The 25,851-nt window shown below is 37.8% G+C and overlaps 1 protein-coding gene and 1 non-coding gene across 3 annotated transcripts in view; one reads left to right on the forward strand and one right to left on the reverse strand.

Moving 5' to 3' along the window:
* Positions 1-1,664: 1,664 nt before the first annotated feature.
* LOC145771966 (inter-alpha-trypsin inhibitor heavy chain H3-like) overlaps positions 1,665-25,851 on the forward strand; it is a 69,925-nt gene continuing 45,738 nt past the window's right edge. For both annotated transcript variants that reach the window (XM_082583744.1, XM_082583743.1), the window contains exons 1-10: positions 1,665-2,181; positions 3,364-3,496; positions 4,908-5,038; positions 6,811-6,943; positions 7,927-8,079; positions 8,907-9,006; positions 10,764-10,887; positions 16,514-16,688; positions 18,348-18,567; positions 25,663-25,799. In XM_082583744.1, the coding sequence (XP_082439870.1) occupies positions 1,682-2,181; positions 3,364-3,496; positions 4,908-5,038; positions 6,811-6,943; positions 7,927-8,079; positions 8,907-9,006; positions 10,764-10,887; positions 16,514-16,688; positions 18,348-18,567; positions 25,663-25,799 (1,806 nt within the window). In that variant the 5' untranslated portion in view covers positions 1,665-1,681. The remainder of the gene's footprint in view (positions 2,182-3,363; positions 3,497-4,907; positions 5,039-6,810; positions 6,944-7,926; positions 8,080-8,906; positions 9,007-10,763; positions 10,888-16,513; positions 16,689-18,347; positions 18,568-25,662; positions 25,800-25,851) is intronic.
* On the reverse strand, positions 23,620-23,730 carry LOC145772927 (U5 spliceosomal RNA). The gene has a single exon (XR_014289354.1). It is a non-coding gene; the product is annotated as a U5 spliceosomal RNA (small nuclear RNA).

The raw sequence follows: 25,851 nt of genomic DNA on the forward strand, positions 1-25,851 counted from the left end.
ACAACGATAGAAAAGTTAACATTATATGCTCCAAATGCAAACGTTTCGTTTGCGAACAGCACCGAGTCACCACCCAACTGTGACAAGTGCAAAAGAATGTGAAGATGACAGTGGATGAACTGTGCGTTTATGAATAAGATCCTTTGTCTAAGTAATTTGTAGAAACACATGTGTTATACTATATGTGATGCTAAGACTAAAATTTTAGTTTTTATAACACTTGGGGTAACAACAGGGGTTTGTTACAGTGTCATAAAAATGGCATCTGCTTTACTTACAATTTCGGCAATCTTCCTTTGTTACATTAGCTGTATAAACTGTAATCAAGGATGAAGAAAGTAGACTACAAATTGGCTTGTGCTTTGGTGTGCCGGTATACAGATTGTATGTATTGTGAGACAACGCAAAACTGGCTCAGCCAATTTTCCGTTTTGCATTTCCAAGGAAGAATGGCCTCCTTCATCCACAAACCTGAACCCCCTAGACTTAGGCATCTGGTCTTACCTGGAGAGCAGGGTTTCGACTAAATACCACCAAAGTTTGGAAGCAGTGAAGGATAATCTGAAAAACTAATGAGCTAAAATACCCAAAAAGTTATTCATAACTCTTGCAGGTCCTTTTCGAAGCATCTCCGACTTGTTATCGACGCAAATGGCTGACTCATTGAGTAAAACTTGTTTTTCCTAAATATTTAAGTATTTGACAATAATATTATATGTTTATTACTCAATTATTATCTACCATTCGTTAAATACATTTGTTTGAAGTTATAACGTTAATTATTGATGACTTTGTATATACTGTATACTTTAAGCAATAGAAACGATGGGGTCCTTGGAGGACCCCACCTTGGTAAACGACGTTGGTGAGCTAGGCTTGGTATGTTAAGGGTTTTAAAGGGGTACTAAAGGAAAAACCTGACTTGGCGATTTTCCACGTTCTTTGTGTTTAACTTGCTACCATAGAACGATTTTCAATAAAATTTTGCCCCATTGCGGTCTGACCACCATTGTGGGCGTGCTTTTGTCAGAGCTTTCAAAATGAAATTGAGCCTGAGCAACGAAGCGTGCGACTGTGCAGTCTACGTCATAAAGGCTAGCAATCAACCGATCACGCAATAATTGTTACTGCGGGCGATTTGACTGTAGGCTATGTATGTATTTACATCAAAACAGCACATTTTAACATCAAAACAGCAGACAGTTTGCTCAAAACATCAGATTGGTAACGTGGCTTTTGTTATTGCTGGCCTTTATGACGTATTCTCGAGCAGTGTTTGCACGTTTTGGTCATTTTTGAAAAAAATGAAAATAAATGAAACTCTGGACTTTGGGCCTTGCCAGCGCCCTTGAAAACAAGTTTTTTTCGGTAATTTTTTTAAAAATGTTTTCTTGAGTGTTCAGGTTACGCATTTTAATGCTTAATTCCAGTTTGAAAATTTCATTGAATATGCCTTTAAGAACAGATTTTACTCAATTTGTGGTTGCTATCCAAAACAGCAAATCAATCGTTTTTTTACATTGATTCAATGTCTTTCATCCGCTGCTACTTAAAGTACGTCGAATCTGCAGACGTTGAATCAATGCAAAAAGGTCTGATTTGCTATCTGAGTAGTTGAAAGACATGGTTTATTTTATTTATTTATATGTTTTCAGCTACTTAGCTTTGCGATTCAGAAAACATGAAAATACTTTTAAGTTTGGTTTTGTTGCTTGTGGTGAGCTCTAACGTCGCTTTCGCTTCGACATGCGTGGACTGGAGAGAATTGATCTCCAAGTCTGCAATGACAGTATCCATCTCTTATTTGGCGGACAACCCAAGAAACAATGAAAAACCCATTGATCCCCAAATGGTGACTCCATTTACCCCAGGGGGTCTGTTCAAAGTGTACTATGGAAAAGGGGCTTCTGCTGCAGAATTTAAGTCCGCCATCTTGGATATTACTTATGCAGTTCATCCTGGGATTATACAAAAAAAAAAAGATAAAATCCGATTGAGAAGAAAATTGTTTACTCTTGCTGGAGCTGGAAGCTCAGAGATGTCAAGAAGAAACATGGGGACTTTACTTGGATCTGTCGTGGGAGATTATGGAAGCGGACATGAGGATTGGGATAAGGATATGTGCCTTCCAATTGTACTTGTGGAAAATGCAAAGAACGCTATATATGTGGAATTTGCCAGGTTGGTCCATCTTGTACTATTTTTGGTTCTGTCACGATTCTTTCCATCTCTTACCAGAAAAGAAACTTGGAAAGGATTAATGACGTAGTTTATTGGGATATCAACGTAAAACAGTCAAATAAATGGTCGAATACTTGTGAGATAATAAATGAAAGTTCTTGAAGGACTTTAACGAATGGTTCAGCACTTCAAACAAATAATCAAAAATAACTGTGAACAGCAATAGATTCTAACACCTGTAACTCTTTTATTCGACTTTAACTTACTTCACTCACAACTTCTCATATAACTCTAATCTTGATCACAATTTCTAGTAGCACCAACTCTCATCTACTCGTATTCAATAACTTCAATTTCTATTTTCTATCTATTTCAATGATCATCTCAATATTAATCTTTATTATTATCTCAATAATAATCTTCATTTCTAAATCAATTACGCGAATCACGCCATTATTTACAGTTTTGACCAGTAACTTCCAGAAGGTACGATAATGTTACATCATAAGAACTCGTTATTCTGGTCAAGTTTTACCACAAGTAAACATCTTTGTGACGTCATATCAACCTACCACTTGACAAATTGCTCGATCTAGTCGGGGAACCTTCTAGTCTTGCCCGTATGCAGGTTCTTCTAGATTCTAGAAGTACATGACATAATAAGGATTTCGCAATCAAAGATTACTATAGGACAGTAACGGATAATAACATTTCGTAAGAATTATACAATTAAAATAGTACGCTTGGTCAAGAACACATATTGTAGCCTGCCGTGTGAGCTATACTTATTGATTGTGACAGGCTCAAACACTTTTTTTGTGAATTAAAACGTAAAAAAGCCTTCATTTGTATAACACTATATTGTTAATTATTTCACAAGTGTAAATTGAACGTTAACAAATTAAGCCACTCGTCATTTGTACATGCGAACTGTGGTCCGAAAGTTTTTGAAAAACCGCTACCACCACAGCGAACTCGTAGCAATGAGCTGAAAAAGAACATTCAATCAACACTTGTGAGTGTGACATAATTAACAATCATGCTGCTAAAAGCGAAAATCGGTATGTTGCACTACATTGTTGTAAACGACATTTCGGATTGCTTGCAATGACTAGATTTTTTAGGTTAATTTCTTTTACGTTGACTCAACGTGTAGATTTTTTGACACGGTATTATTTACAGATTACGAAACGAAGTGGGGGAATCCCGGTTTGGTCAGTTTTTGGGGATCGGTCTTGGGTCGACCCTGGCCTTCGTCATAGACGACACGGGAAGCATGGCAGGAGAAATTAGTGCCGCGAAAAAAAGAGTCAATGTGAGTTTGGAAAGTTAATGCCATTTGCCAACCAGCAAATCAGTTCGTTTTTCATTGATTCAATGCTTGCAGACCTTCAATCAATGTAAAAAATAATGAATTTGCTGGATGGGTTTGTAGTAGTTGTTTTCTATGGCACTTTCGTGCGTTGAACTTGTGTGTTTTAAAGCTAGTTTTAAAAATATTTTTACATTTGCACATTGTTTCTTATAACCGCAAGGTAGTTCAGTCACTGTAATGTATAGACATTGGACAGTTTAATATCAATCAATCAATCATCGTTTGCTACTTTTGTAATTTTAAAAAATTGCGGTATTTTGATAGGCCCTTCAACGAAGCAGCTCAGGCATGACGTGATAACATTCTCATTGCATCTAATTTACAAGTTTATACACGCGAATGATTGATGAAGTTTTAGCGAGCTCATGCAAATCCTGTAGACATTTTTGAAAAGTTGATTTGAAATAATATCTTGAAGAAGGTTGACATTTTCAATTGGCGTCTGTGAACTATTCTGCTTATGAAGTTCAATCACACTGTGATTGAGCTGGATAGCTTAAGCAGGTTCATTTTCATACAGCACATCGGTCACTTTTTACACTTATTCAACGTCTGCACTCTGCAGACATTAAATCAATGTAAAATGAGACTGATTTTCTGTCTGGGTTGCCTCTTGGAGGTTAGACTCTTCAGAGTGAAATTTATAAAATATTTCATGCTTGTATATCGTTTTATTTTTGATTATTGTGGTCGTCCAAACGAAAAATAAAATACTACCTACAATGTACGATATACCAGCATTTTAATGAACGTGAAAAGATAGCAAAATCGTAAAGGATTTTAAGCCGTAGATGAATGTGTGTTTGCGCTTGGTGTGTAGGTAACACTTGCCTTAAACCCATTTGACTCTACTTTCTGTGGGTTCCCAGGCTCGAGCACTTTCCTTATTTCCAACTTTTATCTTTGCAGTGATCCATGAGTGATTTAAGTGTTGCTTTAGCGTCTTTTATACCGTTTGCCAAACGTCTTAACTTGTTTGGTTTATTTCTCTGACCATACGAATAAATGAACGAGGAATTACAGTCCTCCACATCACTCTGTCAGCAGCATCTTCTTCTTTCCCTCTCACTATTTCCATATCTTTTGTCACACAATCTCTTCATCTTCTTTTCGGCCTTCCGCGCTTTCTTTACCAACTTTCAATTGTCTCATTCTTCTTCCGACATAATCTTCACCTCTCCTTACGACCTGACCCAACCATTTAAGGCGTTTCTCTCTTAGCTTGTTTTCCAGCTCCGACTTGCATTCATTCTCTGTCTAAAAATAAAACACATAAAACGCAAAGTAGTACAAAGTTGACTTGCATTGCAGTTATAAACTGACAAACATATATTATAAATCTTCTTTTTAGATCATAATAAACCACGTTCAGAACACATTGGACAAGCCTCAAGACTTTGTTCTGGTCCCATTCAACGACCCTGGTATTGGACCACTTACCGTTACTAGAGACGCTCAAGCGTTCAAAGATGCTCTTGCCAAGTAAGATAATTAGATTGTCGTATCAAAACATGGTGGACCATTGATTAAGTGAACGTGACGACAAAGTAGCCAATCTTTGAGCTGAACCTCAAAGTTGATATCAAGTGTCTCGCTCAGACACAGCTGCGTGCCACTCATAGGTGTCGAACCGAGGCCCTTTCGAACTTTGTATCATCGCTTTGACTTCTCAGCCACGAACCCGAGAAGCCAAATATTGAGATAAAACACAACAATTTTATTGGATTCCTCATTAACAAATCAGTCACATTCTCTGGATCCAACGTCCGCAGATGCTGAATTAATGTAAAATATTTTGCGTATACTCGTTGGCATGAAGAGTAAAGTAGGTGAAAGTAACAGGATGTTGATATAAGGCAAGCTCGTTGTGTAAGTGTTACAAATGATCTTGGGAGAACTTCCCGTGTCTTTCTGTGACCATCACTAAAATATAGCGATGTACAGTGATCCAGTCCAGACAGCAAATCAGTCATTTTACATTGATTCAACGTCGTGCTATCTCGGGAAATTGACAGATCTTTGAATACAGAAGAGTTTACGCGTCCATCACGTTATTGACTTTTATTTCTCTTGGTTTACTTTTTAAAACTTACTTTTTAATTTTGTTTTTATACCATATTTGCAGTCACTGTGAGAAAATATATCATTTCGTGCTCACAGACGCACATATACACTACTACACTATACAGTATAAATCTTTTACTTTTGGACTGGTGATTATTCGTTGCATTATTACATGAAGTGAAAGAACATTCAGTATGTCATGAACTTTGAAAGCTGATGTTGTTTTGTTGTTGTTTTTACGTTGGCTCAACGTAAAATTTGACGGCCACTGTCACTGCTACATATTCTGTTCAGACTGTTGGCGGTTTTGACGCATTGCTTTACAATCTTACAACGTTATTTTAAATTAATTGAGCGTCAAACTTAATGGGCTAATAGAATAATCACGCAAGCCTCCACTTAAGTTGCACAAACATAATCTAGTTAGTAGTTACTCTGTGTAATTTATAATTTAATAAATTTTTATTTAATATAACATGCTGTCATGTTGAGCCAACAAGAAAAATTATAGCTTTCACAAAGAAAGAATGTGTTTTCAATGTTTGATACTGTTGATAAAGCATTATTTTTTTCATCAAAACAAATCATATCGTACATTATGTCATGCCTACATGTGCTAGTTCTTTTGTACTTGCTGGATGCTAAAACTCTTGGAAACTTTTGCGGCACATACAAAAAACTGCAGTTTTTGTATTTTATAATGAACTCATTGTGGACAAGTCACTGTAATTATGAATGAGACGGCTATTTGCTTCCGGAGCCAAATGAAATTGAGTAGACGTGTGACCCATGTTGTTGGCATATTGTTAACAGGTGCTCAAGCCTACTAGTATATAGATTAGGCTTGGATAACCAACCTTGTTATGTTATGAGTCGCCATGAATAAAACATTGAATGTAATGGTGGGCCTAACTATGTGACAACTTTTTTGTGTACAAACATTTAGTTTATCACCATCCCCATGTATCATGTACAGCGCCCAGGAACATAGTTTGCACTTTGAATGTGGCGGTATATAAATTGTTAGTACTTAAAAGAAACCGCTTGTGTAGATTACTTCAAGAAGAATCTAATTTTTTTTTTTATTGCTGCATTGTGACATCATCTTGGTGACTGTGATGACACAGAAGTAATGTTTTATGACCGCATAATGTGTGCGACGGATGTGTAACAGTTACTAAATTGAGCAGATTATTTGCTCACGGCGGAGGGGATCAGCCCGAGAATTGTCTGGGAGGGATTCAACTCGCCATCGAGGCCAGCAGACCTGGCTCCACTCTCTATGTGATTACCGACGCTGACGCCAAAGATTACAAATTGCAGGTTCGGCGCCAGATTTAAGTTACAACTGCAGCAGTAAATAAATGTATTCGGCTTCTTGCTTTGACTTGAAAGAGATTTATCCGAAAAGGCTTTCCATTTGTCTGAGCCAGTTCTTCGTTTGTTGACGTTAATTTGCCTTTTACATGAACACAACGTTATCAGACACTGCTGTGACGTAAACAAAACTTTCTATTTCGACATAAAAGCCACAAATTTCTTTCGTGCTCGGGTTCTTGAGAAAATTGCATTGCCGAGAAATATGTCATAGACTTTTAGACAGCTACTGACTGAATGTTTTCATCGTCATAGATTGAAGGTTGTTTAGCAATACTATTGTTTATAACATGTGTAAGTAAAAACTGTTGCTTTTGCAAATCAAATTGGATGTTTGAACTCTATTTTTTTTTTGTTATGGTACGGTAGTGTTCTTTTTGTCGGTTTTGTCCCATGATGGCGTTCGACTCTTTCTTAATAATTGAAAGATAATTTATTTTGTACGACATAATTGCACCATAAAATTTTTACCTTGCTTTGGAAGGATATAACCTTGAATGCATTTTTTTTGTAAAGTCATGAAATTTAACCAACTTTTTGGGAAGGAAATTTTGTTCGTTTCAAGGGCGATATGTTTGTTGCTCTTGGTGATTGGTTCCGTATCGATGGTAACAATCATTGCTTTATTTAGCCTTGATAAACTCCGCTGTGGTTGCTTGCGTCTGGTTTGCTGCAATGGTCCATAACATGAAACTCTCTGTCGGGTGTCCATACATTGCTTGTGCCCACAGACAACAAATCAATCGTTTTTTTACATTGATTCTATGTAAAAAAGGACTGATTTGTTATTTTGTTGTCTGCACTGTCCAGGTAGCAAAATTCAACTTCGTTTCAACATCCAGCGACGTCAGAAACAATTTAAAGAAGGTAACTTTTACTAATGCTGCGTGTCATCTTACTCTCAACTTGATACTGGGGCTTTGTTGCAGGATACTGTGGTGGCCGAAGCGAAACGGAAAAATATCGCCGTCGTTTTCATGTTAACCAACGATCTTGGCTACTGTCGAAGGAACAAAGGCTCATCGCGATATTTAAAGTGTTTCAGTCTGTACCAGCACATCGCGAATGAGACAGGGGGCACGGTTAGTCATGGTTGGCCGCACTTTGAACTTTTATTTTAGCACCTAATTACAATTATAACCTTTTTATAAACTAAGCTGCTGTATTAACTGAGCTTCCGTAAATTTTCCTGCAGGCTACCGATTATCAAGTTGTACTGAAAAATTACCGAATAAATTACACCAAGAGGTTAGATTGTTGTGCAAATGCCAGCGTTTGATGAATGCGAAATAGCAGTACTGAAAAAGATTCAATATTCGAAATTGCGATCTGCAACGCGATAATTTGCTACTTGAACATTGTCCGTAATTGGGCTTTTCCAGCCAGCAAAACTGGTCCTTTTTACATTGTTTTGCTATCTGGGTCTCTCTTGAACTAGCTTGACTGGGCGTGTAGTTGTCCTCTAATGTGTTAAATTGCTTATCCTATTATTTTTGCATATTAATTTTTTTGCTGACAAGTTCAGTTGCTTTTATTTTTGATCATCAGCGTGTCAGATAGAAAGCTATCAATTTGCAATGTTGCCAGTGTTTAAAAACCAGATCTGTGTAGTCGGAGAAATTTTGGCGTGTCGGAGTCGGCCAGTTATAAACGGAGGAGTCGGAGTCGTATGTTATTCATCTGACTTCACAGCTGTTTTCAATCATAGGTTACCGCAAAATGATTCATTTCCGTAAGCGAAACCGGTTTTGCAAAAAAAAAATAAAAAATCATAGAGTGGAATAAAGCGAGTTGTTTTAAGGTTGATATAAATTAATGTTGTAGCAGTAAAACGGTGCGTTCTAACTAAGCACATTCCTTTCCATCGTTGATTGATCAATAAAAGTGTTTTTCCTTTCGCTTTGCACAGACACTCGTTGTGCAGAAGAATTCCATATTCCAAGCCACGGAGATCGTGCAGACGGGAATCAAACAAGGCCTAGTCTCCATTAAGAAGCAAAAATTGGCAGGTGGTTGTCAGATTCTATGTGTATACTTGCTAAGATTTGTTGCTGGAGAAAAACGTGCTGGTAAAGAGCAGCATTGTTCATACCAGCCATGCTCAGGCTTTTTAAGCAAAACACAACAAAAAAGAGTTTCGGATTTTTATTTAGTTTAGGGGGGCAAACGTTACTCAACATGAATTACTGTATACAGTAATAATATTAAAACGTTATAGTAGTGTTAACAAAATTTGGGAAGGGGCGGTTGCTCCCCCAAGCCCCCCTCTCGTGGCTACTTTCCTGAGTTAGAGCTAATTGAGAGTTGAGCTAAAATTGCCATTACCGTTGCAAGATTACCTTTGAAAATATCAGCAGGAGGGTTGTCTTCCAACGGATGGTTTGCCTTTGCCTTTTTAAAACCACCTCTGCTGGTTGGGTTTCTAACTTTACTGTAGATTGAAATAGTGTCGCACCTACAGCTATACTGTAACCCAGCCAGCAAAATCAGTCCTTGTTACGCGTATTCAATGCGCGCAGACGTGAAATCAATGTAAAAAAATCAATCTTACTGTCGTAATTTCTTCGCATTGTGTGCGACCTCCGTTGGTGGTAATTGTTTACGGTATTAAAAGCTTACGTGACCGAAGCCAAATCAATCTTGTTGCAAAGCCAACTTCCTCAATTCTTTAGTAGACTCACGCGTTCTTTGTGCAAATTAGTGCAACTCGTGTTTATCAAATCACATACGAAATGATAAAGTTGTTGTTGGTATTTTGTACAGAATGCGATAACAGGCAAAATTTAACTTTTCTTGTAATTTTATTCAACGTTTGCAAACGATTGATTAATGAAATTAATCAGTTTTTCAATCGATAAATCACTTTTTGATTACGCCAACACAGAACTAACACTTTCACTGATAACAACAAGCAACAAACGTTTTTAGTTTTCATTATCTCGACTCTGGGATAGATTTTGGTGTGTTCGAAGCCGGCCAGTTATGGACCTGATATAAATAAAATAAACAAAATAACTAAAGTAACTAGTGGAAATCTAAAATAAAACGATTTTTTGCAAGATTCTAATCTAATCTATGCCCTGATTGACCCCATTAAAAAAATATCCAAATGCTGCAATTTGTAAAAAACAAAATAATAAGTTTGGCGAAGTCTTTGGAGGAAATTTCGAAGGTTCATGCTCCACAGCTATGTCACAATACACCCCCACCCCCCCCCCCCCAACCGCGTACGGCAGTATACTACAACGACGTGATGTCACTGTCACATCGAAGGACCTCAGAGGCTGTTTAGAGCGGGGGGGGGGGGGGGGTGAAGAAGTTAGTTTTTAATCTTAATTTCTGTAGAAATAAGATATGTAATTTCTGCAGCTCTCGATTCAACTTTGTTTTTCATTATTGGAACACAAGAACAATGCAGTTGCAATAACATGCAGGAGTAAAAACATAATTTGACACAATATTGATAACAATGAATTAAAACGTGCGTATGATGTAGGCTTTTTGTGTAGACAAAAATCTCTTTGGCATGGCCACTAAACATTATAAGAAGTGTAATATTTGAAATAATTTATCCTGAATTTCCTGAACCAGCAGAAAAATTGCTCACCTGATTTCGCAATGCGGGGAGACACAGAAAGGGTACCCCCCTGAAGTAGCCAATAATTTGAAGTAGAATATAATAAGAAGTAGAAGATAATTTGATAATCTAAAGTAACCAATAATTTGAAATGCAGATAATTCTGTGACTAACTTTTTTTGGCCGCAGGAGAGAGCCAATCCGTTTCCTTCCCGGTAGATGGCACCATCAGCGAAGTCGTGGTGGAAGCACAAGGACACTGTGGTGACGTGGCGATTCAAGATATCCATGGCAACATGACGTCACTTTCTGTGTGAGTTATATTGTGACGTAATCAGTTGGCGTTGTAGACTCGGATTCGTTCATGATTTCGTACTCATCCTCGATTCTATTATGACGACATGATGATTTCACCATAGCAGCGCAGTCCTTGCAATGATCGATGCTTCCGACGTAGGTCACTGCTTTTATTATTTTATTTTAGAGTAAAAATTGACTGATTTCTTAGCTGGAGATCTTCCGCGTATCGCTTCACCGTCCAAAACAACCAATCGTGAACAGTTTGTCATGCTTCGGTAGTTGGCTAAGTTTTGGTTGATCAGTAGAAAATAAGCAAGTTCAATGTAAAGCTGTGGCTGCTAAATTCTGATTGGTCCTAACTGAAGGCAAACTAACCGAGTGCAGAAATTTTATGACATTGAAAATGGGCTTTTTCTCTTGAACAGATAATACGAGTTCTGTGTTAAATTTGATGTTTCTGTCTTTTAAACAGTTCTTGAAGTATTATAGTTTCAGGAGGGAGTTCACTTGTTTGTACCACAGACAGGCAACGTACAACATTCAGTGTGAAATTGTCAGAAGATATTTATTTATCATATTTTTGCTGAAAAAAGAACAAAAAGGCCTCAATTATAAACAAACAGTGTTGCGAAAACAAACTGATTCTTCATGACTCATACGGTTTCTTGTGGATTGATCACATTTACACTCTTTCTTCCAGTTTCAAAATTTGCGCGTGATATTTTTGTTCGGAAGTTTAATGTCATGTTGCATGTTTGGTTGGTTTACAACAACATGGTCCTGTGTTTTGCCATGCTAGACAGGTACTCACTACCTGATCTAGCCCCTGAAAAAGTCAGTCGTGAATTATTAGAATTATCATTTTATACATCTTGTGATAGTTCAGTTTAGTTTGCACCATAAGAACGTATATCATGTTATTTAAACTGACATATGTTTACTACTTCAGAATGCTTCTGTACTCTTGTTTTTTCCGGAAACCCTTTTTACCGCACAAGTGGACATAGATGAAGATCACCTCACTATCTCAGTAAAAGTTGTTCTTCACATCACATAATAAACGCCACGTGAACTAAAGCGATTTGTACAAATGGGAGTAGCTGACTATTTTGTACCAGAAGAAATTTTTATGATTTCCTTAGACTTGGCATTTTCAACTTTGTCTTTTCAAGTTCCTGTCAAACGAGTCTTCAACCTTCAACAAACGAGTCTTAAATTGTTGTTTAACACACGCTGAAACAATGCAAAAAAAAACTGAATTTTTGGCCGGGCTTGTGTGAGCATACAATGGTTTTTTATTGTTTTTATTTAAAGGTTAAAATATTGATGCTAAACTTATATTATGCCCAATGGCGCGTTTAAGATGACGTCTGTGGAACAGGTGCGATGATGAAATTGGAAATCTTAAGATGTTGCCGACCCTAATAAAAGCCGCTTTGATTTATTGGTGGGCCATCCGCGTGAGCACAATTGTGTCTGTTTGTTTTAATAATCTCACTCGGAAACCTCATGAATTGGAATCGAAACACTTGAAACGCGACGACGGATCTATTTAGTCTAACGTCATAATTGCATTTATTAATCGTCGTGGTGTTGCGAACGTTCAAGACTCCTTAATTTACATTGTTTAGATGTTGATATTTCGTGGTGTGTTAGATGGTACATTGGAACAGGTGCGCCACACTTCACGCTCACAAAGCGCTCCACACGTGTCAATGTTCAGTCTGTATGCAGTGACGTGTCTAGCAAGGTTGTTGAAAGGTAAAATAAATCTTTTTCATCCCTTCAGTCGATTTCGATTGTCGGTCAAAAGAATTTGGGCAGAATTCCAGTTGCCAGGTCTTTTTCCAGGCCAAAACCGCTTAGCCAACGTGTCATGCCCAGGCCGTATTGAGTAGAACGGCTGGTCTCGAGAACAGGCGAATAATATTAACAATAATAGCATTTATGTAGAGTCGCGTCCATTATAACAATCACTCCTCTGCGCTATATACGACAATAGCGAATGAAATCCATGTGACAAATTACTCATAATGACTTGCAGAATAGAAGGTTGCTAGTCTTTGGCTTTCTTCATAATCACGAAAAGTGAACGTCCTAATCAAAACAACAAAGTTCAACACAAGATCTCGTCTGAAACACCAAACGGGCTCCTTTTTAAAAATGTGCCACAGTCAATTTCCATCATCAAGCTTGATAAACGAGTGGTATTGCTGCACCTAGCCGAAGCATTTTGTAAACTTTGCCAGGAAATTGAATGGAAAACGTGCGTTCTCGATTGAAAGTAACAAACGTTTACAAATTAATTATATTGTTTGTTATTCTGTTCCTCACAAAGGGGTGCATAGTTGAAATGTAGCATCCCCGTTGTAACGTCACAGAGTGATTGATCAACATAAAGTAACGGGACTTCCCAACCAATCGTAGTTTGGCAGAAAACATCAAAAGGCTTCACATTTTATTGAAAGGAGAAATGAAATGATTGATATCGAATAATTTAAATTGGAAGATGCGCAGATAGATAATGCGAGATGCACGATGAGTATAGAAAAGCTTGGGAGGCTGAATGAAAGGGTGACGACTGAAAAGCCAGGGAGAGTGGAAAAAACACGGAGATGGAGAATTGTTTACCAAAATCCGTTTTGTTTTGGAAAGTGGCTGCTGAATGGAACCCTTAAAATAAAAACTACAAGCAGAAATATATAAAATATTTAATCTGGCAACTTACGTCTTACGCTTGTAGCAATACAGATCTACAGAGCGAGTGGTATGCAATTTAGATAGTACTAATGTGTATGTAGCCTTCTGCAAGTGAATATTTCTATTTGAATAAGTGTTGGATCTGATTATTGCAATTAACTTATCGCGAGTAGGATGTTGTTCATGGTAGCCCGAAGCTGCAGGTTTTCGTCTGACTCTCTTCAGGAGCAATCGTCAGAATAAAATAAGCCTAAAAGTGGTGAGAGCAACATTCTACTCGCAATTTTCAAATTTTGTATCTCTAATCAACAGCTCTGCTTGCTGCTTTAAGCATTTTGTTTGCAATTGCTGCAATCTATCTCTGGAACACCGCAAGTGTTATACCAACCTTGTCACAGTAAATTTCATTGTCACAGTAAATTACAGTATCATTATGATTAAACTTTGCCGCAATGTCACTTTGAAGTTCATTGAAAAGTTGACCAATAAAAAATTAAAAACTCCCACCTGAAAGTTCCTCATGATAAATTTGTGTTGTTATGACTGAAAGAAACGAAACAAACCTATGAATGAAAAAGTTTATTGTATAATTTCTAATTCAGTGGAAACAACTTCATCGAAAAACCTTTTTGTGCGATAAAATTTGCGTAAAATTTCCAAAATTGAATCTACAATTTTCGATACACTAGCCGAGTCTGATTTCGGCGTTGAACCTGCGTTGTTATATATCAAATCAATGTAAAAATTGCCTAAACAGCTGATGATAAGTTAATTTTTCCACCATCTGTTGCTGAAATTTGAAATCGTTCAGCTAAAACATCATCTTTTCCACAGGGACGTTGAATTTTGTTGAATTGTTATGTTTGAATCAAACCAGTGGTTTCACATTCGTTTCGCCTACGTCCGAAACGTTTCAGCGATTGTCTGCGCCGCTTGACTCCAGAGACGAACAACACGAATCGCTGCCGCCGCTCTCGCTATCTCTAACACGTCAAGAGGCTTTGGAAAGAAAATGACGTAGTTTAATGGAATAATATCAAACGCCAAGCAGCCAATCAAATATTCCTTTTTCAATTGCTTTGCCTGAACCAGGCATTGACGGCCTCAGATGAATAATTTAGACCAAGTATTTCTATGACATGTTGCATGGATGATTGTTTCTGCCTTGTCGTTAAATTGTTTCAGATTAGTTTGTCTTTGCCAACATCGTCGAAAGACCAATAAATGGTTTAGCTGTTCCAAACTAAAAAAATAAATTTTCTCTTAAGACCTGTCTTTCACGACGAGCCATTTTTGCATCAAGCTTGCTAAAACTTTATGCCAAAAGAATTGTTTTGAATTTTAAAGGCGTATTTCAAGATAGTTAGATCATAAAGGAATTGTTATAACTTTTCCGACATGTTTGAAAGCATCTACTTCATTCGTATAGGACAGAGTTACCAATTATGCAATTTAATGTTCAAACAATTTTTCAACTACCAAAATCAGTGTAATTTATCTTAGTTTATCGTTAGCAAATTATTACTCCATTGAAAAGAATTATTATGCTGGTGATTTGTGCTATAACGAGATTTTCATTGATTTTGCAAGTAATTTCTTTTCCAAAAAAGATTTTGTTGCATGTACAGCAACTCCTAAATTACACTAACAAGCTATTTTCAACAACCGATTTTAAAATACTTAGCAAATGTGGCTGTTGCCTTATCAGTGAACTTGTCAAATTTTAGAAACGAGATAAATGAATTCAAATACAGTAACATACCTGGGAGTGTGCTAACAAGTCTCTTAGCCGAAAGTTCTTTCCGGAGTGCACCATGTGGCTATCCACCCGTTGATAACCCGTCGAAAAAAGTTTCATTTAACAATAATTCAACGTTTGTAGAAGTTGAATCTTTGTGAAAATAAATCATTTTTCTTGCTGGAATGGCATTGAGTTCTGGCTATGATGACGGATGGAAGCAATAACCAAACATTCTTTGTAATTTATCTGATTATCCTAACAGCAAATGCCAAGTGTTGACTGCTTATGCTACCTAGCCGGCAGTCACCAGAAGAACGCTAAAATATATTATCGTAACAAGTATGGTAGGGGTAGGCGGTCTAATAAAAAATTAAAGAGCCCAATATATAGACACTAAACTCATGTTTAGCAAACGTTTTGAAAACTATACTGTCTTCGTCTTCAGTGCTATAAATGTTAGCGGTCCTTAAATCAATATCAATTGGCAATATATAAGAAATCTAAGCGCACCAGGGATTACTTATACCATTGAAGATGAAGACAGTATAGTTTTCTAAACGTTTGTTTGCTGAACATGAGTTTAGTATCTACATTTTGGGCTCTTTATTTTTTGATCAAATGGCGTTGATTGCGCTCTAAACATTTTCTTCTTAAATATTGCAATCGATTCTTATACAAACATGGTCGCTGTTTTCATTCTCCAAAGCCGAAGCATGTCCATGCGTTATGCCCTGGAAGCAAAATTATTGTATATCCAAGAAAATTTTAGAACGTGCAAGATTACTTCAATAAAAAACTTTAAACTGTCCCCCACGGCGACCGAGCCGCAAATTTGTAAATCGTAGTTTACTGTGAGCAATAGGATGGAATTTGACCGATTAAAAAGCAGGAAGTTATCCACGAAGTTTTCTGTTTAGCTGCACACTTAATTGCAGATAAAGGGGAGAATCCTGCAATTTGCAAATCTGAGGCCGGGACTGTGTTAAACGCCAAATATGCGGTACCCCGGAATTTAAGATTTGCATCAGATTTTTTTTAGTCTCAATGCCGATAAGAAAGAGAGAGCGATTGTTTATTCGCTTTTCAATATTGCAAGTCAAATGCAGTATAGGCAAGAAGTACCTACGAACCTTGTGCTTTTCTAGTGTGTAAACACACGAATTTTATAAACAATGATTATTTCGTATGTTTGTTTCAGCATTGGAAACCTGTATTCCGCCACTATTCCAGCTGAAAACAAACGCGGCGAATGGAAGTTGGTGACAAACGGCAGCACGTCGGACTGCTCTGTGAAGATTTCTGCAAAATCCACACTTGGCTTTATTCTAACTGTTTTGTCAAGACCGCTTGGTGGAAACAAATACGATTTCAATGTTAGTGCTGACTTGTGTTTAAACGTTTAAAAACATAACCTGTTCCCAGTTGAACACCGACTGGGTTTGTTTGTTTATTGAGCAATTTGGGCTCCTTCCCAGGATTAACGTTGAAAGCTCTTGAATCGCAACCAACTACCGGATTTTTCGGAAGAATCCTTCTTGTTGTTCGAACTCAGTTCGTTCAGAGCAGAGTGCTCAGCGATTGCGAATGACGTCAGGGAAGTACATAGCCTAGTGGTGATAACGTCCACATGACGTTCAAAAGGACACAGGTTCGACTCCAATCAAGGGCAGGAAGCTATGGTTTGGTGAGATACTTAACGACATGTTTGACGGTGGAGATGAAGATTGGCTTCCTTACTGTCTTGGCTACTTTACGTGCTCAACCGGAGGGTGCCTGATTGCGACGAAACATAACTGGATGAGATTCTAATAAAATACGTTTGGAGTGAATTTTTTCGTAACATTAAAACGATTCTTCTTCTTGCGTTTGAGGCCGCCGCAGATCACGTTCTTACATCCAGGCGCAGCAGCTAATGGATTGTGTGTTCATCGAGCGTTGTTAGGTCCACATATCTGTCCAGGGGTCGATAATGGATAGGACAATGGGGTCGATAACAGGACAATGGATTAAAACGATTACAACTTTATCTTATAATGAAGGTGTTGGACTTGCAGGAAACTCGATATGAGATTAACACGATTACACTTCCCTTCATACTTCGTTTCTATCTTTGTATTTGTAACATGTTATGAATGTTTCTCGTCAACGCTGGTTTTCGCGTCAAATTTCTTTTCTTGTTCATTGACTTGAACTCTCTTATTGAAGATTGACTTCTGTGCTTGTCGGCCAACTTGATGCGAATTCTTAAAAGGTCGGGAAAAGGGCTAGGTGTGACATTTTCTTTCCTCTCTGGCAACATTGCTATTGTATGCAAGTCGATTCGGTCTTTGTGGCGAGTTGCTGGTGAATCTCATCAATGTTTCCGTTTTATCGGATTGTCGCCGTTTAGATTAGCGTCCTTGTTTCTTCGTCTACTTTATCTGAATCAAACTATCCGAAATAAGTCTAGATTGAACAGAAATACAACAATCCAGCTCACAAAAGTTGTCATTTTTGCATTATTTTAACATTATCAGATGTCGAAAAAATATAAAAAAGGAAAATTATACAGGCTGAAAATACGGGTCTGCTACTATTCGGTGAGTCCGATTTGGTGAGTCCGATTCGGTGAGTTCCTAACCTCTAACCCCTAACCCTAACTCCTAACCCCTAACCCTAAAACGGCAATGATAATTAGGCTACGGTACCCGATAATTTAAAAAAAAAAATTGAAAAAATCCCCCGTTAAGGGATCGGACTCACCGAATCGGACTCACCGAAACGGGCCATTCCGGAAAATGCATACATCATCCAACTTGCAATTTCCCAATTTCTGGTTTGAAATCAACTTTAAAAACTACAATTCTTTAGGTTTCAAGCTCTTTCGTTTATTTGAATTAAATTACTCTGATTAGCCAAAATATACGTTTCTTTTTCTTCTGCTATAAATAGAATACTTCACCAAATTTAGGTTTATTTTATTCTGAGAACAGCTTCTGAAGAACTTCAGACAAAACTGCAGCTACCAGCAACCTTCTCCTTGCAATTTTCAGATTTTAAAAGGCAACCCTTCCCCTTCTGATGAATTGTCGTTCATCTTCGACCCTTACGGCCTTGACCTCAATCCCTTTGACGGGATGACTGTGCGATTCATCTCGGAAAGCGGAAATGACGTAATGGATGAGAGGAAAGGGGGCCAGTATGTCGCAACAAGCAAGGCTCTTGGAAGCGTCGAGCCATTCTATGTCACAGTGGAAGGCGTGGATTCCAAAGGTAACCAACAAGTTTTACAGTTTTTGTTTATTTTTTTGCATTCCTTCTTCGTTTTTACTTCCCGTTTTTGTTATTGTAATTCCTTGTTCATTTTCACCTGCGGCTGATTTCTCAAACTTAGTTTCAAGAAGTATCAGCAATAGCTTCAAAGAATTGGCTTTAAATGTCGATTGCGTGATGCTCTGGGCTACGGCCGTGTGACACACGATAAAGAAGAAAAATGTCGATTAAAATTAAGAATTGGGAGATGCGTTTTGTAAAAATAGTTTATCAATGAAAAATTCTACTGCTAGTTAGAACTTTCAGCTAATTCAGGTCTAAGGAATGTGTTTTGTGAAAATTTTGTCAATAAAAAATGTTACTTTCTAGTTAGAATTTTCAGCTTCAATTGAGGCATCATAATAATTGAAGTTTTTGTTGAGTAAAGCTAGAAAGTAAATAGAGTTGACTGTTGACGATGACTTTCATGTTGGTACCCACATTATCGAGTTGAAATTGCCGAAGTATTTACAGATAAAGGCAAATTGGTGATTTTGCTACAATTTGGAAACCTCTAATCATTTCTAATGGTTTCCAAATGACATGGTCGTTTTACATTGATTCGAAGTCTGCAGACGTTACTGCAATGTGAAAGAATGGATTTTTGATTGCTGGGAAAGTCATTCATCATTGATAACGGAATTGACTGATTACAGAGTTTGTGCCAAAACGCTCGTTTGCTATATGATGTACTTTAGCATTTCTTACAGCGATTCAAAACTGAGGTAGCCCATCTGATTCTGAAATCCACTGCTAGCAACATAATAATTTGAACTCAATCATCATCATTTTCCGTCGGCGATTCAAAATGGGCTGTCACTTCTTTCCAGGAATCTCTATCGACCGCTCTTGCCTTTTGTGGTAACAGACGAGCCGGTCCATATATTTATCTTCTCAAAAAAGGGCGTGATTAATACGCATTTTCACAAAAGCAGTCTCCTTTCAGGCTTGCGTTTCATCGTTTCCATATCTTATGGTTTACACTACAGCTTACAAGGACTTACGTTTTATATCAATTTGTACTGGAATCAAAAAGCATTTGTTCGCATGGAAAAAAGATTTGTCTAAACTCTAAAGGAATTGATATCAAGCGTGGAGTACGCCAAGGATGTGTACTTTCTCCATGTCTTTTTAATTTATATACAGATATGATTTTTCGACGCATTGATGATATGAAGAGGGTAAAAGTTGGCGGCTTGAACATAACAATTTTACGCTATGTTGATGATACTGTTCTGTTGGCTGAATCACAAGAAAATCTTCAAGAAATATTGGACAATGTTGGCTTAATTGGTAAAGAATTTAATATGAAAAGTAACGCTAAAAAACAAATCAATGATAATCTCAAAATCACCAGACACCCCAGCACTCTAAATTATAATTGACAATAAAAATATACAAAAACTAAAATCTTTTTCCTATCTTGGACATTTAATAACTAAAGATGGGAAGTGTGACCATGAAATTCTAAGACGGATAGAAATTGCAATAACTACATTTGGAAAAATGACAAAATGTTTTAATCAATCAAAGTTTAAATTTATCAATTCGTCATAGGATATTAAACTGTTATGTCTGGTCAACACTTTTATACAACTCTGAAACTTGGACAATGTCACAAAAAATGGAAAAACGAATCGATGCCTTCGAGCTCTGGACATACAGGCAAATGTTAAAAATTTCATGGAAACAAAAGATCACTAACGATGAAGTACTCTCCAAATTCAATTCAAGTAAAATTCTCTTACAAACAGTCAAAAGAAGAAAATTGAAATATTTGTTACAAAGATCATTAATAGAAGAGATAAACGGTAAAAGAAACAACGGCAGACAAGAATGATTTGGACTACAAACATCACTAAATGGACAAAATTAAGTTACGAAAGCGCAGTATACGCACAGCTCATGGTCAAGAACACTGGCGCATTATACCTAACCTCAATACGAGGAAGGGACATAATGATGATGATTGTTTACTACAGTAACCATTGCATTGAAAAGAGAATTGTGATGCATTGATATAATAATCTGCTTGATCAGATAAGATATGTTGTAAACAACCACATTAAAGAGTTGATGGTCTGATACATATCTTAAGTCCTGTGTTTTGGTTGATGCATGGGTGTTCTACCCTTGACCTCAACCACAAGGCTATGATGTCAGACAATCTCATTAGAAAATTAACCAATTGCCATTCCAGTGTACTTCTTTTAACGAATAAACGAAGCTATGTGAAGGCTTAGGGAAGCCATGCGCATTGTTGTGCAACAATTGCAAACCTTTGCACCAGTGAAACATTCGAGCTGTTGATTGTTACGTTGTATTGGTATAACAACGTGATTGGTCAACCTTATGTCACAAATGCAGTGATTCTCACAGAACAATCATCCACTGAGTCTGGTTGGATGCAAATAGATCTCATTGTTCTTTGGAAGTTAATCAAATTAAACTGTTGACACCGTTCCATGCTTCAACCCCATGTTTACTGATACACAAAGCATTGAAACTTCAAAGTGACTGATTTGAAACTTAAACTCCGCTGTAAACAAGCTTATTCCGGTTATTCCGCTTAGCACTTGCCCCTGATTGCGTCCGCGTCTGAATTACAGTCAACCGAAGTGACTGCTCGTATTCAAAAGTTTAGAACAAAATGTCGTTGTTTTTAAATGTATTGTTTAAATTGTTGGACAAAGTACGACGAATTTAATTATCTTCATATCACAGTGATAGGCATACAACACATACACAACAAATTCCCGAAAAAAACTACAAACGCCACAAACAAAAGTGCTTCATGGTTTATGCAACACAGCAGACTCAGTGCTAACTAGGTTAGATATGGCATGAAACGTCACTTAGTTGCTGCCGAAAGTTTATGTTGAATGGGAATTTTTTTCATTCATTGAGTTGCGTAATTTACTCCTATATAGCTGCTATCAGCTGCTGCAGCGCACCAATGATCAGAGAAAGATTGCAACACTTGGAAGGCAAGAACATTATTTCTGTATTAATGTGGCCAGTGCGGTTTCAAAATTGAAAGGTAAATAATGTTGCAAGTGAAAACAAGTAACTTATGATTCGTTGCAATGTTAGCAATCTACAAAACCTTTCCTTTATGCATTGGTTGAACGTCTCCAGATGTTTAAACAATGTAAAAACTGCGAGTTTACTGTTTGGGATAACAGAGCTGGCACATTTGTATACCTGCCTATCTGCGGTAAATTTTCCCACAGCCCAAACTTATGACTGGGGCTCATCCACTTCAAACCGATGCACAACTCGAGTGGTTCAGGTTGTTGTGTGGTCGCGATGTCGTTTCATATATCACAAATGTGCGTCTGACGCAGCTTCGTGTCTTCGTGATCAGCGTTATGCAATTTTACGTTGATGCTACGTATAGACACAGTTTGACACACTTTTTGCTGTAATTCCAACCTCTTGAGATTTTGACCCATCATGGGAGAAGAACATAATTCTTGTGTGACCTCGTCTTGATGGTTGATAAACAAACATCTGCAGACGTTTAATCGATGTAAATAAAGACGGCGGTAAACCGGGATTGTTAGTTCACCTCCCCTGAGGAGCAGTAGGCAAAGACTTCCACGATTGATCTCGTTGTTTTAGAAGAGTGGGAGCTTTTTGGAAATTTAAATGGCACCACAACTTCTGAATGGGCCAGTTATGTAACAAATCCAATATTAATTAACAATAACAACCCAATGTGTTGAAATTAAGCTCATGCTTAGCACACGATTCAAAAACCAAACCATTTTCATATTCAATACCATAATTTAGATGTGTTTTATAGCACTGAAGATGAAAACAGTTCAGTTTTCAAAACGTTTGCTGAACATGAGTTTAAATTCTACGTTTTGAGCTCTATTTCTTGATTAGATTGACTGTCGTTCCAATGATTTTCCCCCTAAAATTTATATATTTATAAGCAATCGACGCACGTCCTATAGTATGTTGCCTTAAGTTATTTAACTTTTCCTAGCTAAGGTGCAGTAAACTGTGTTGAATCAGTCAATGGAAAATTTACCTTCCCAAAAACCTGATACTTTTTAGTGCAAATTCATCCCAGCCAAAGCCCAACCGCAAACACCGCAAGCTGGGCAGTCCAGCGGCGTCACTTTGAACTTTCCTTTTGAAGATATGCGGCAAAGCAAGTTGAACCCTTTTTCATTGTTATTCGCCAATTTCCTGAGAAATTTGAAATTTATTGCCGGTTATTGCAACTGAAATGTTCAAAGGAAGAATGCGGAGATGATAACTGATTTATTTGGTTGAACTTTGACCTTTCACGTTCTTTGATGAAATTGTGACGCCGAAGGTTGCATGTTTTTTTGGTGACGTAATAAATAATACAACGCTTGTGATATTGACAATTGCTGGTTTGTTTGATCAACTGATGATCAGCTTGTAAAATTGGTCTTTTTTACATTGATTCAACGTCTGCAATTTGCAAAGGTAATAAAAACAATTGCCAGCTGGATTGACTGGTGATGTATACTGTGCACTTTGTGCAGTGAATGATGTTTTTTTACAGATTTTTTATTGGTATGACAATTGTATGTAGAAGTTGTATGACTTGCCATCCTCTCGCATCGACAAAACATGCAGCGGGCGATGTCAGATAACTCAGATTGGACAAACGGCGTTTATTTCCCACGATGCAATTTTCATACTTTGTTAGATCATTATCCTTAGCTTTCAGTTTTTTCCAATCAATCTCGCGTCTGATTTTAGTTGAATAACAGTATTTTTGCAGTTAATTAACATTATTCTGATAGTGTAGGTTTGCACAGGTCCCTTTGACTCCAATATACACTTGAGGTTTCCCACGAGGAATAGAATATGAGCTATTTAATGAAATTTGGTTCTTGTGGGAGACAAAATTTAAATAAAATTTGTAGCGAAGCCTCAATTAATTAGTGTAAAAAAGAGGTAGGTGAGAATACGACAGCAGTGACGATTGTAAAGCCGATGACAACGATAATATTAAGGTTATGAATCTCGCCGACGCGAGATGAAAAAATCCATAAGACTCATTGTGGTGCTCCTTCCCACGGAAATCTCTAGTAAAAGGCGAAAGATTTATTCTGTGTGAAGAAGCCCGAGCCTCTGCTCCACATTTTTATTGATTATTCGTCTGCCACGAGAGCCAAATTATCCTTTAATGGTTCGACTCTCTTCCTCGTGGGAGACCCCAATTTTATCCGCTCTGCCTACTGGCAGACCGGGTATAAGAGTCAAAGTACCTGCGCGAGGACGCGTGAAGGAGACGTGGGCGCTGCCCGGCGGTCAATTACTGCCGGTTCCAGCGTCCACACACGACGGGTCGCCCGGTTCGTCGCAGGGCTTCTTTCTGGGCTATGCAGAAAGAGCCTGTCTCCCTGGCCCGCTCCGCCATTCTAAATTTGCGGACGGGCCATATAGTTTTTCGATCCACACTCTCCCTCCACAGGTACCTCGACTCCCCAGCCTGGCCCTCGCGACCTAAGCTGGTGGACTTAACCCTCCGGGTGCATCATCACCCCATAAATCACGCCGCTCCCCGCCGCCGCGGGGTGTGGCAGGCCGGTTTCTGAAAGTCTTTGACCTGGCTATGTTTGTTTGTGCTCTCTCGCCGTGTCAATTATTTGTACCCGTGCGCTGTTGATGCAAATAAAACAGTTTAACACTAACAAACACATGTGCTGCATTGGATCTCTTTGACAGAAATATTTTAGTTTTTGTGGAAACAAAAAAAAAACAATTTGGGCATTTTTTCCGTTTACCTTTCTAAAATATTTCGGTCCCGTTTGGCTATGGTGGTATCTGGTCACATGCTGCCCCGAACTGAGGAAATAAGCAAGTAAATTTTTTCCATTTTCGCAAAATTTTCTTGCTAATTTTTCTCCCTAAACTGCATCTTCTTTAGGTAAACCGGCACCAGCATTGGGCAAGTGTAGGATATTTTCAGCAGTGAATGAGAGAAAAAGCTATGTCCCCTCCAATAACTAAGAAAATTTTACAAAATCAAGGCATTGCTTACTCAACTGGTTTGCAAATTAATTTAATCTTTTCCAGTGCTCATAGAGGTGTGCTGCTATTTGACATGCCATTGACTTGTCCCTTTCCATATGACTTGCCATTAAACAATTTTCGACGACTGCTCCTTGATGTAGGCTAATTTAGTGTGAGGAATATAAAAACATAATGATTAACAATCATCTACTCATTTCAATAGAAAAATGTGACCTAATCGGTCGGACGTCAGAGGCTTGTTTCTTAATCTTGCAGCAGTCATTCACAAGAGCGATGGTAACACTTTTATCTCCATGATTTCTTATCTGTACATTATGCTGTTAGCAGCTAAGTTACCAAGGTCCGGTGATTGTTTAGGCTAATAAACTTAATAGCCTACCAGAACCACTAAAATTGTGTATAAAAATATGCATCCCCCCAATTTTCAATATCGTCTAAAGTTTGATAAAATGTTGATTTATCCCCCCCAATCCTCAACTAACTTCGGCACCACTGGTAAGTTATTTCAGACTGTGTTATATTGGTCAGCAAAAGGTCACTTTTCTATTCGCTTCTCCTTGTGCTTCAAGTAGTACCCTCTACAGACCAAAGTTACTTTTCAGATACCTTTATTGTTATTCTTTTACGTTGAAACAACGTAAATGAGAATTTTTCTACTCAGCAGCATGAGCCGTTTTTGTAAAATTTTCGAGTTGCTTTACGTGGGAAACTGCCAAGAGGCTGAGATCCATTAATCTATGCCACTCCAACAGCCAGTGAACCGTTGAGAATAAAGTGTCAATTCCCGATCCCATCTGATTCCATTATTACGCCCTTCTGGGGTCAATTACAGGTGTGGTGATGTATGTATCTTACCAGGCCATGTTAAAAGCATCGAATCAGAGATAATGCATTCAAAGTTGTATTGTCTTTTTCGCGTCAGAAAGTGACTTCTGGAAACTAGTTCTCTCGCAATCAAAACTTGAATAATGAATATGTCAACACTGGTGATTTAAAAATGTATGTTTGATATTGTTGTCTTTCCAGGTTTCAAATTCATTCGTCTGATGCCCCGTCAGATTACGCCATCAAACGTCACTGTGACGTGTGACTTCAGTGACGTGGTGTTTCGCCCTGGCGTTACAGCTAACATCAACGTTACAATTAGAAACAATGGAGCAAACGTGAGTAGCTTTGTTTCATTTCTGGCTGGTCATGAAACCGTTTGCAGACGTT

This window comes from Aplidium turbinatum, chromosome 6 (genome assembly GCF_918807975.1).
Source record: "Aplidium turbinatum chromosome 6, kaAplTurb1.1, whole genome shotgun sequence".
In the NCBI taxonomy this organism is placed as follows: Eukaryota; Metazoa; Chordata; class Ascidiacea; order Aplousobranchia; family Polyclinidae; genus Aplidium; species Aplidium turbinatum.